A 12,015-nucleotide genomic window follows, 5' to 3' on the forward strand; every position below is an offset into this window, starting at 1 on the left:
ATGTACAAATTACAGTGTTCATAAGAAGGTAGTCAGTGTTAGTGTATTTCTGCTCAGATTGTGAGTCCCTTTCGTCTTAAGTTATTCTCAGCGTGCCGCACTGAGCCTTGTGTTGATTCTTGTCGTCACGTTTCTGGGCCCAAATAAACAGCCACTGGATTTAGCCGAAGTATTTTGAAATATGATCGTGTCTTCCTGTCACAAATGCTGCTACTGTGCATCATGCATATCAAGTGACAACAGCGGGTTATAAATGAATAGCTTGTTCTTTTTGACTTGTGTCATGCCTCCCGCCTTTTTTTTTTGTACGTACGCCGGTTCTGCGCACATGTAAACACACCACAGCGACAATTTACTGACACGGTTCCTGCTCCATTTGCATAGCTCCCCGCGCCCGAAGCACGGGTCAGTGCAAACACAAAGCTTGGTGCATACAGCCTACCAACCCCGTTGAACAAGTCTCTCGGTACGCGCTTGTTGTTGCGTAGTGCCTTAAGGTACCCGCCCAACTGCGACTTACGTCGACAAGTAAGTGTGTGCGCAGAATCTGCCCGGGGGGACTTGGGAGTACAGTACAAGATGGCGGTGGTGGCGTCAACAGAAGACGACACGCTCTAGGATTACTTCACTCTGACAGCTTTACCCATTTTTGGAGCAGTGTTGTGGACTTCAGAGAACAACGCGAAGTCATGGCGTTCGCCTATGCCGGGACTTGAAGGCTGTTAGAGCCATTTCCTGCCGACTCCGATACGAAATACCGACACCCAGGCACTGCAACTGGAAAAACTTGTCAAACTTTCACCGCCTTCAGCAGTGAGTATCTTCGTACATCGTATAAAAAGTATGCAATGCATGTTTAAGTAAAGCAATCTAGTAAAATGAAACGCAAAGAAAAAGCTGCATGTACTGTAAGCAGACCAGGCGCGCCCTGTGTAGACTACTCCTGTACGGTTAAAAAACGTACCCAGGGGGTTCGCTAGGTCAGGGACGAAGACTTGCTGGTCTATCTTGTTCACTCTGACGTCAGCTGGGGGAGGGACCGCAGATTTAACAGTCAATGTGATAACAGATTATAACATTTCCTGGAAGGATCAATGATTAAGGAACAAAAAATACTACGTAGGTATGACTCAGTGTCTGGAACTCGGCATTATGTATTGAAGGATGAAAAATTGTACAATACCTCGGCCTACAGTAGGAAAGTTTAATGTTATTGAGTCACGTAGAGGAAGTGTACCTGTCCAACATTTTAGTAACTCCACAGTTACCTTCCTCAAGACCTATGAATGGACTCCAATACAGTACTTATCAATTCGTGGTGTAGCTGGGGAGTTACCGAAATTTCCTCTAGTCCATGGTTATGTCACAAGAATTCCTACCGACCTGCTAAAGCTATTCACAGACCGTGCTCTACACCTTAGTGTTACGCTGGTGGCATTATTATGAGTGAAGTCAAGGATGGTATCTTGAATACCTTGTCGCTATTTTGGTTGGCAAAACCTTCTAGAACTTCGTGCTTAGAGGAGACGTCGCTAGTGTTGCCGTTACTTAGATACACAGGGATAGCTATCAGGGCGAGGGGTAACAAGGTACAAGTACCCAACATTGTAACTTTGTGAGAAAGTTCTTTTTGTCGCTGTACAATTCAATCACATACAGCACTCAAGGGTCAGACGAGTGAATGCACAGGTCACACAGAGCAGTTAGAAAAGAATATGTACAAGGCCGAGACCAAGATAAGAAACCAATACTTTAACATGCCGGATTCTGTTATAAGATCAATACATGAATAACAAGCAACAAGGATGAAAGTATTTATAAACGATTCATGATGACAACGATAAATAGACTTGTTTATTGTTGCTAAACAAATTAAAAACTGACAAGTTTTGATATCTTGTTCATCAACAAAGCGCAAATTAATAGTCCTTATTCTGGGTTGCCCAAGAGCTGCTTAAGCGACTGCACGAATTGTTGTTTTCTACTATATATAAGTGGAAGTCAACACGGAAACGTAAATCCAGAGCGCCACGTCACGTTTTGTCACCTGCCACGCTGCAAAATATTTTGTTTGAAGCGGCCTGTGTCACGTTAATGTGCCGAGTGAAAAGAGTGGCTACGTGACGCGGTTGAACCTACTCATTTTGCTGAGAACGGACCTTTTGTCCAGATAATTATATTGGACGTGGCGCCCTCAGGTGTGTCCTCTGGACTGTGACAAACTTACCTGTCCAGTTATGTACGGCCCCGTGGAGATGGTTATGGTTTCAAGCTCGTAGGTTTGTTCTTCATCAATATTGTTAACAGATATGAATGGATCTTAATAATTTTTGCGTACCTATCCTACCGGGCCTGTCCCACAGAGTAACTAATTAGACTAATTTATACATCTTAAGAGAGTAAATTTTTACGACGTACGCCGATCGATAAGTTTGATAAGTTTGTAGATTATGTTCCTTCATTTGTATATAGTGTAAATATCTTTTTGTTATATATATATATATGTGTGTGTGTGTGTGTGTGTGTGTTTGTTTGTTTTTACTATGTTATTTGTTGTATGTATGTTTTTTTAATGAATCCTATAAGGTTAGCCTTTTGACTAAAGGGTATCGGAATAAAGAGAATAAAGAGAGAAGTCTCGAATGCTTGTGTTCTACGGTTTTAGCTGATATTTTTAGATCTGCAGAGTCAGGTGACGGGTGATGTTTACCAGTAGACACGGGCGGCAAACTGTGACGGTAGGCGGCCTGGCGATCAGATTTATCTCGTCATGGTGACAGACTGGTGCCGGTACAGTGATAGTGTCAGGTGTATACGCACTGGGACAAGGAGGCATCGCCCAAGCGTAGACAGGGAGAAAAAGGTTCTCAAAAGGTTCTCTACCATGTCTTTTTGTACACGTCATTTTTGGGTATTGTCCAATTCCGGCTGTACAACCAATTTCTCATGTTTGTTTTCTGTGATAGATCCGTCTACGAAATGCACAAACGATTGTCACACCAACTTACATGTTGGTATGCTGCTTGCAATTGAATTGTATTACAGATGACAAACCTTCTGCAATCATTAGAAACATAAAATGAAATTCCTGACTTTTTGTATCAACAAGGCCTTCAGTTTCCATTATTTGTAGCTTTTAAGTCTTGAAAGACCAGCATAAACCATACATCGGACTGTTAAGCTCATTTACAAAGCTTAGTACGCTTAGAATCCGACCTGTCATAGATGTTTATAACGGAAAACTTAAATTATGGAACCCGTTTGTTCCGTCAAAGAAGCAGTTCAAGTGTTTACAGTATGTTGATTTACACAAGCTTATATTGGGGGGGGGGGGGAGCTGCGTCAAGGGTTGTAGCCATGAAACCTGGATAGCTGCTGTGTGAGCTCTAAATCATTTCCGATTACTTTACTCAAGAAAGGTGGCAAGGTGGTCTTGTGGTTAAGGTTGTTGACTTGAAGGTTCGAATCTGAGTTCGAATCCCTGGTAGGTGGATATAAATCATTTGTTACTTTTGTAGTGGGAATTAACTATTCCTTTATCCTGAAAGTACGGTTTCTTTTTAGTTTTTCTTTTTCTATTGAGTATTGTTCTTTGTGCCCTAAGGCGCATCAAACCTGCCACACGGCTCACTGATGACGGGAGTCAGGAAAGGTCATTTCACAAAAAGTCACTGCACTGACATTTCAAAACGGTGATGACGTTATCATCATGTGATGATAACAAACGTTTTGGTCATAAGATATCTGCGTTGGTTGGCCTGAAGACGAGGTGGTTAGATTTTGTTTAATCCCTCCTTTAATTTCACATTTGATTTTGGTAGTAGACCTGTAAATGGGAGAGTGACGCAGACCAGACAATTGATTTAAGACTGTCCCCCCGACCGACAAATCACATTATCCTGGGTCGGGGTCAGAGGGAAAAATTGTGTTTCGCGGTTTAGTCTGGTCACCCGGGACTGATTAATGGCTGGTCTCTTGTCCCAGTTTCAAAATTACCGATGTCTGTACCGCTTGTGGCAAGATCAGCACTTCTTGAAGTAATTTTATATATCCAGAAGAGACTGCAGAGAATTGATATAAACAGAAACAAAGGCTAACTGTGTTTTGATCTATAACTACAAAATCTACCATATTGATAAAGAATTTAAAGTAATTCTTACTCTTGTAAATGCTTTCACATTGGTGCTAACTAGCATGGCAGTGACTACATGATCGACATAGCTACATTTACATCTCATTACGGATATTTGCATGGTAAAGAACGGTATTATTCTCAACAATTTTCAGCCATGTTATAGAGCTACATGTATCTGAACCACAACAAGGTCTGACGGGCATGTCCCCGGCGCTATCCCTGTGTAACATGTTACGAATGTTTGCTTGGTGAGCTCGGGTCGGAATGAAGGACCCTCACAACTTGGCCTCCACCCCCAGCGGCCTGCAGGATCAAATATCGATTGGCTCTGGGAAAGTTGGCATCTGTTATGTACGCCAGAGCGCGTACTTAGAGTGTGCCGCAGTTAGTCAGTAGTACGATGGAATGTTTAGTGTGTTTGCTCTCTTTTCCGTAGGAAGCTTGACGACGATCTGTAGCCATGGAGAACGGGTCGGTACGCCCGGGAAACGAGGGGGAGAACGTTCCCGTATCGGCGGGCCAGGCGTCGCATCCGCCCGCCCGACAGAATGGCGTCCCGCCGGAGAAAAACGGCAAGAAAAAAGCCGAGGGCAAGGAGGAGGACGCAAAATCGCCCGGACCTAAAACGGTACGGCTAAAGGACAACTGGCAGAGCACGTTCACGTACTGCAGTGTTTTCCTGAGTTTCGGCATGTGCGTGGCCTTCCTGGGACCAACTCTCCTGGACCTGGGCTGTTTAACCCGCAGCAGTCTGGGTGACATGACATGGGCGTTCTTCGCACAGTCTCTCAGCCTCCTGGTGGGGTCTACATTCGGAGGACTCCTGGTGGAAAGGTAGGAATATTTCTAACCTGCGACTGGTTACAATCTTGAGTGATGGCGTGTTTCATTCTCTCACCACCGATATAAGCGACAGAAAAGTTAGGCATATGTACGGACAGGTGTTGACATGCTCAGTCAGACCACTTTTTACCTTTCTTAGCCCTATCACCTGGAAATGTGTTCATAACTGTAGTACATGTAGTAGTACAAGTCATACTTACAGGACTATGGCTAAGGAGGACTTTTTTGTTGACTGATATGCATGTTGTTTGAATGTTTACACGATGATATCTTTTTCAAGTTGCTTACAAACAAACTGCTATGTTTCTGTCTCTCCCTGCTGCTTACTCTTAGTCTTGGGAAGAGGTGAGTTGGTGTCAAGTTCTCTTTCACCATGACCTACATAAATATAAATACTAGTATACCGAAGCAAAAATGTCGACCATTTGGAAGCGACGTTTTGAAATGACGTCAAAGTAAACTCCGCTATTTAAAAGCTGACCTCCGAAAAGTAATTGGCCATTGCCCGGTTACGCCCTCGTAATTATACCCGTTTATAGCATCCTGCATGTGGGTCATTGCATTACTAACTATGGCGATGTGGACATATGTATCATTTAGCGATTTTCATATTTTTCAAGTATTCTGTATGTATGTAGTATCCAGTATGTATGTACGTTCGATGAAAGTTTTAGACAAGTCAGTCAGTGACATTTTCCAGGGGCGTGTGGCAGAATTAACTGGCACAATCACCGATTGGGACAATCACCGTAATTTGGGCAAGTACTAATAGTTCAAACAAGGCCCCAAAGGAGGGCTGAAATAGGACCGAATGGAGGGGTTGTATCAAATCTGAGCAGTCTGTGTTTAAAATTCTGTAGCATTTTTCGATGAAAGAAATGCCACAGACATTCGAATTCCTTAATCATAACATCTAACATCGCAACACAAAATAAAGTAAAAATCGCATCAGAATTGTTTAACTTTCAACAATTTCAACAATAAATATTTGCCTTCGTTTTGTACACTACTCAACACAAGAGCACCGATGCTGACTATTATCTTTTGTAGTCATGTAGATCTCTATCTAATATGAACCCTCATACAAATAATTATAGAACTCTGGCTGGCTGAAAAGCAGCTCGCTTGGGAATAGACTGTTAACCTGGACTGTGTACCACAGGGTACAATTATCGGCCCCACAGTGACATCGTCATCACTCTTACTCAATATGCGGAAGTACAACATGTGTGACCTGTGAGATGGACAGAGATAGAAAGGCTCGGGTGAGACGGGGGAAGATATGGGTCTAATGTTCTGGGAAATAATCATATTAATAACCTTCATTGGGTTAGTATGTTGGAATAGTGGGTTCTGTAGGTGGCATATGTTTTGATTAGAGCGCTCTTTTCCTGCTACAGGGTCAGGGAAAGATGCTGACACGTGTCTTTAGTCAGCAAATGATTTCAGGAACTGAGGAAAAAACTTCACGAAGTAGTGGTAAAGATCGCAAGTTAACTTGTCAATATTGAAGCTGAACAAAAGGCACACGTTCATGCCTTCATATACCTGCGTATCATACTTTCTCGCACGAGACAGGTTTTTAAAATTTAAAGAAATGTTGACTTCTGGCATTATACCGTGCGTACCGCAAAAAGTTTGTTTACAGCCTATGCCGAGATAACAAGTCACGACAAATCGTGCATGTGGGGATTGATAACTGGCAATCTTGTCAACATCCCACACGGCATTATGGATAAGACCCTTATCGTTAATCACGGACTATTGGCCCTTCTGTAACAGCGTTTATTGTTTCTCAAAAGTGAGAGTAAAAAGGAGACCATATATAATTTTAAGTGACGTTGATTATTGATGAATGGACTGAAAACTTTATGACCTTTAATCGACAGAATTTCTATTCTAATTCTAGACAATGGCATATTGGTCTGATTGAAGAACCTTGAAAGTTTGATGGACAGCACTTTGCCACTTAGTTTGATTGATAGGGCGTCATGTCTCAGTTTCAACAACAATTTCTCACGTTTAGTGTTGATTGACAACTTCGCTGACACTTCCATACATCATTGTCTTCTGGTTTTAATTTTTTTTATTTTGATGAATATTTCTCGAGCCTACCAGCCTAAGGTTTTCATTGATGTTCCGTTTTCATACTTTTCATAAAGGGTTCATTGATGATTGATAGACTCTCACCCAATCATGGTCAACATTTTCTTTACACTTCCTCCTTGATTGACAGGTTCTCAGGCAACCCTACGCTGCTGGTTGCCGTGGTAACGGTGGGCGTGACCCTGTCCGTCATCCCCCTGTGCAGAAGCCTGTGGATCCTGACGATGGTGCTGGCCATCATGGGCGTGGCCATGGGGTGCATCGACACCGTGGCAAACGTGCAGCTCATTAGAATATACTCACACGATGTAAGTAAAAAGGGTCTTTTTACGGGCACACAACGGTAAAGTCAGTTCCTTAATGCACAAATATGGGATTTAGAACCAGTTCCTGGAAGCACAAATGTGGAAGATAAGGTCTATTGAATTTCCTAGATATCCAGTAAGTTAAAACAGGGACAATTTGTACAAGGTAAAATAATGGCAGAATGACAACTAGCCTAATCCAGTTACAACGCCCAGTTATCAGCCATTGATGGCCTTATATATTGTCACAGATAGCTATCTTGTCCTGTCATTTTTTTCTGAAGCAACCATGTGTTCATATCATCTTTTGTTGTTTCTTTACAGGTGTCACCTTTCCTTCAGGTACGTCCATGTCGTTTGATTGTCACTCGAAGGTGATCGCCGTCTGGTACAATCTCAGGCAGTTGTATTTCCAGACGTACACACAAGCAAGATTTTGTCGATTTTGTCAATAGATCTTGCCATACGAAACAACGAACTTCTAAAATAGCAGTTGGCCTTAATGTCGGTGGCGATTGTGTTCTAATGAATATGGGGGTATGTTTGGTACCGCATACTTGTCGCAGCTTCACCATAATGCAAGGAATATATTCAGGTCCTGTCTGAAAGCATCGAACCTTAACGATCTCATATGAAAACGTCCATGGTGTTGTTTGTTTTACCGCAGGCCTTGCATTTTTGTTACGGGTTGGGCGCGTTCATCAGCCCGATGGTAGCCGAACCCTTCATCCTGGACCAAGACTGCGACACTTTCCTCAACGTCACCTACTCCAACGACTCCTTCATCCGCGAACTCATGCCGGCCGAAGGCGTGGACCCCACGGGGATGAACAACATCACCAAGGCGGAGTCGTTAGCGGACGCCATACACAAGACTGAAGTGCGATACGCCTTCTGGATCATGGCCGGCTTAAACGTGAGCAAGCTGTACAGTTTACCACAGGCCATGTACAGTTCACATAACAGACATTGTTGACAGGCTAAACTTTGAATACAACACCGTAAAGCCTGCTTTTCGGGTTCCTGGTACATCTGTTCCTTTGAGTCACGTGCCCGAAAAATTCATGCCAAAATTTACCAAGGCCACTGTCATACAGTGATGAATCGACAATTCTCTCATGTAATCGTCGATTGTCTTTTGCGAGGCACAATGAAGAAAGACTGACCGCAGCTACAGGACGTTCCTAAGATTGCAGCTTCAGAACCCAGTGGATGATGACGATGATGATTTAGCTTCCTCTCGTTGTTTCCTCCCCAGATTCCGATCGCCTTTGCGATCATGTCGCTGCTGATCTACCAGCGGAACGACGGGAAGCACCGCGGCAAGCTGCTCCTCCGCGACGGCGTCAAGGAAGACATCATGAAGTCCAAGAGAGGGTACGAAGACATCGGTAAGTCACAAGAAGACACTAATTTACTGGTACTAGATGCCTCATACTGATGTACTATTTGTAGTGTACTAAGAGAGCGATCCTACTTTTCAGTTTTAAACGCCATCCCATATTTCAAATGTTGATAAAATGTTTGACTTTTAGTGTCTGGTGAACATGAGCTTGAACGTGAACAGGAAGGGGCGGATGAATCAGGAACGTTGATAGGTAAACTGGTTCTGAGAACCCGCGCACAGAGATTTAAGGTGGTTCGGGTGTGAAAATAGAGCAGTCCGCGACAATCTCTGGTTCGCAAGGTGTTCTAGTGGATGGAATACAGTACACAGAAAAATTTGCTCGTTAAGGTGCCAGCATGCAAAAGACATAATGCATTAGACTGCGGCAATCAGAAGACAGGCTAGTAAGGTGTCGTTTAGAGGTTACTTGGCTGGTGTGTCATCTACTCAGTTCTAAAATGCATCAGCCTTCGGAAACGTGACGTCAGGAGAGGGTCAAAGGTGCTTTGAAGTCGATCTCGTCCATCGTCCGGGTTAAGCTGATGCGATATTGCCTAGAACTGGGAATCTTAGAGTAAAACGTAAAAATGTATATTTTACCGACACAACAGAAGTATTTTGTTTCTTCTCCCAGGTGATGAGAAAAAGGATATCCCTTCAGGAAAGTTTCGGACGGTTATCGTCACCATGTTAACGGCTACGCTGCTGTTCCTGTTTGACGGGATACAGGTTGGTACCTTCTTCTACATAATAACCTAATGTCCCGGCCACCTACGTCGTACAGTCATCGGACAATTGCAAACTGAAAGCATTTTTGAGATAGTCTTCCATGTGTCCCATATTCCGATAGAGGACACCACACCCATATTTCATATTTTCCGACACCCATACGGTTCCGATATATCGTTACAGTTGTCGGAACATAGTGGTGTCTTTGCGGTGTAACCATTTTGAGCAGTCCGTCTGAGTCCGTTGTTTTCTCTACAGGGTGCCTTTGCAGGCTGGATCTACGCGTACGCCGTGATCAGTAAGGTAGACCTGAGCGCCAAGTACGCGGCGTACCTGACCGGGGCGTTCTGGGGCAGCCTGGCGCTGGGCAGACTGGTCTCCATCCCGATCGCCACCAAGCTGCAGCCCCCGGCCATGCTCATGTGTAATCTGGTATACAGAGTTCGTACTTAGTACAGATTGAAAAGCTTTAGCACATCGTATACCATGTGAACTTTCATGCAAATACAAATCATGCTTTTGCTTTCTTTTGAATGACAGAGGTGAGTGAGTGAGTGAGTGAGTGAGTGAGTGAGTGAGTGAGTGAGTGAGTGAGTGAGTGAGTGAGTGAGTGAGTGAGTGAAAAAAGTACCAATTCTGTTAGAACTTTTGCATTCTGCTTGTTGACTCTTTCCTGTTCAACTATCTAGGTTGGCTGTCTGGCGGCCATCTTGGTGATTCTGGGCATGCCCCACAGCCCCATGGCGTTGTACGCCGGCGCCATGACCTTTGGCTTCTTCCTGAGCAGCATTTACCCATCGTCCATTGCGATGGCTGAGCGGAACGTCCGCGTGACCGGGGGGATCACCAGCGCGCTGGTCATCGGGGCGGCCACCGGGGAGATGGTTCTGCCTGTCCTGGTGGGAAGGGTGGGTGTTTGTTTGTTTGCTTGTTTGCATCGCGTATTAGACCGAGTACTGGTAAATGGCCATAATGTAAGCCGTTAAGTGTCATATTCAGTCATCGATAACAGTGGGGGTGGGTTCTTAAACGTGCAAGAAGTACTAGTAGTGTGGCTCTCATTACACCTTAGTGCTACGTCCCATTGGCTATCTAGCGTTTCATCATATATATTAGTATACTAAAACTTCTAATCGTTCCTCTGCCCCTCCAGCTGTTTGTATGGTACGGACCGCCGAGTTTCGTCGTGTCCTGTTGTGTGGTGGCCGCGCTAGGCATGATCGTGTTCTGCACTCTGTGGTTTTACGCCTCTGTCTCCGGCGGAACTCAAAAACGTAAGTTTAACCTATGCATCTTTTTATCTATTTCATATAATATTAGCAAAACAGTGACCCAATCAGTTTCGTTGTCTTTTAAATCATGCATTACAATTATTGAATCAAGGATCACAGAATCCAATTTGTCTAGTGGAAAGGAGGTTTTATGACTCGCCCTGAACTCAGTGGGCCGTTTGACAAAACCAAGGTTCTCATTTTACGCGTTCTTTTTTGTTTGCAGAGTCGAATTCGCACCCTTACTGGTGGTGTCGGTGGTGCTGCTCCAAACGGGACACGCTTCTGAACAAGGGTCCGACGTCGTACTACACCGTCATGGACGATAGAGTCGAGCTGGAAAGTCTGCCCAAGTCTCCAGCATCCACCGGACCTAAGTCTGGGTCATGACGAAGGTGAAGGGAGCGCCGTCTTAGAAATGCTGTATGTGCTGTACCAAGCTTATGATAGACTGTTGTACTCTTCAAACTCGTTTTGTTTTGTTTTGTTTTGTTGTTTCCATGCGTTTTGGGGACATTTTGGGAGATCGTATACTTGACTGGTCTTCTTACTTGTACTGCACCAATGAAAAAAGGACTTAAATGACCACAAGACGAGGAAAAGACATGGGTAGGACCAGAGGGTTACGCTGCCAGACAGAAAGCTGTTAAATTAGCTAGTGTCAGAATGTCAGGCTTTCCAGGGTGGCAAGGTGCGTGTTTTGTCGACATATTTATAAATATATATATATAGAGAGAGATAGATATGCGTGAGATGATACGCGTTTTAGTTAATACTATTGGCTTAAAATAGAATTGCCATCTTAGAATGCAGAGGAAGCAACTTAATTGTCAGCAGAATCTAGCTATGGTATGATATAAATCGTTCACATCTTCCAACTAAAAAAAGATTATACGCAGAGGAAACTGTCAATCTACGGCACTGGTGTCTGAGTTCGTTGTTATATTAGTTCTAGTTTGTTAGGCGAGATGTGAGGAAAGTTGCATGGTGACTATGCATAGGTAACATATACGGAGGGGCGATGTATTTTAGCATATGAAAATTGCAAGTAAATATAATCAAATTAATGTCGGTCTATCGAAATGGTGCACAACCTTCTGGCCGAGGTATCAACGGCCCCATGCGGAGTAAATCTGAAAGTGACGTTACGTAAACAAGCCCCTATATTGAGTGTTTAGCATTAAATGTTTGATGTTTGAAATATACATAATTTATATGTACAATCATAGCTAGAAAAAT

General features: G+C 43.7%; 1 protein-coding gene across 4 annotated transcripts; it reads left to right on the forward strand.

Moving 5' to 3' along the window:
- Positions 1-145: 145 nt before the first annotated feature.
- On the forward strand, positions 146-12,005 carry LOC109467119 (major facilitator superfamily domain-containing protein 4A-like). Of its 4 annotated transcripts, none has more exons than XM_019765047.1 (13): positions 146-813; positions 4,572-4,969; positions 5,312-5,323; positions 7,215-7,392; positions 7,714-7,731; positions 8,057-8,305; positions 8,648-8,780; positions 8,925-8,987; positions 9,411-9,505; positions 9,764-9,937; positions 10,195-10,413; positions 10,659-10,779; positions 11,003-12,005. In XM_019765047.1, exons 2-13 carry the CDS (start codon positions 4,596-4,598, stop codon positions 11,164-11,166), a joined length of 1,800 nt encoding a protein of 599 aa, XP_019620606.1. In that variant the 5' UTR covers positions 146-813; positions 4,572-4,595; the 3' UTR covers positions 11,167-12,005. The 4 variants fall into 4 exon arrangements, with proteins under 4 accessions (XP_019620606.1, XP_019620608.1, XP_019620609.1 ...); XM_019765048.1 differs by lacking the exon at positions 146-813 and adding an exon at positions 2,782-2,874; XM_019765049.1 differs by lacking the exon at positions 5,312-5,323 and having other exon boundaries at positions 147-813.
- The last annotated feature ends 10 nt before the right edge of the window (positions 12,006-12,015 follow it).

The sequence above is a fragment of the Branchiostoma belcheri genome, unplaced genomic scaffold (genome assembly GCF_001625305.1).
Source record: "Branchiostoma belcheri isolate BF01 breed outbred unplaced genomic scaffold, Haploidv18h27 scaffold175, whole genome shotgun sequence".
Lineage (NCBI taxonomy): Eukaryota > Metazoa > Chordata > Leptocardii > Amphioxiformes > Branchiostomatidae > Branchiostoma > Branchiostoma belcheri.

What these genes read in the sequence shown, in the direction of transcription:
- LOC109467119 (XM_019765047.1), top strand. Translation starts at nt 4,596, where the DNA reads ATGGAGAACGGGTCGGTACGCCCGGGAAACGAGGGGGAGAACGTTCCC. An exon ending in GAGAGGGTACGAAGACATCG is followed by an intron (nt 8,781 to 8,924) that starts GTAAGTCACAAG and finishes TTTGACTTTTAG; the next exon opens with TGTCTGGTGAACATGAGCTT. An exon ending in TGAATCAGGAACGTTGATAG is followed by an intron (nt 8,988 to 9,410) that starts GTAAACTGGTTC and finishes TTCTTCTCCCAG; the next exon opens with GTGATGAGAAAAAGGATATC.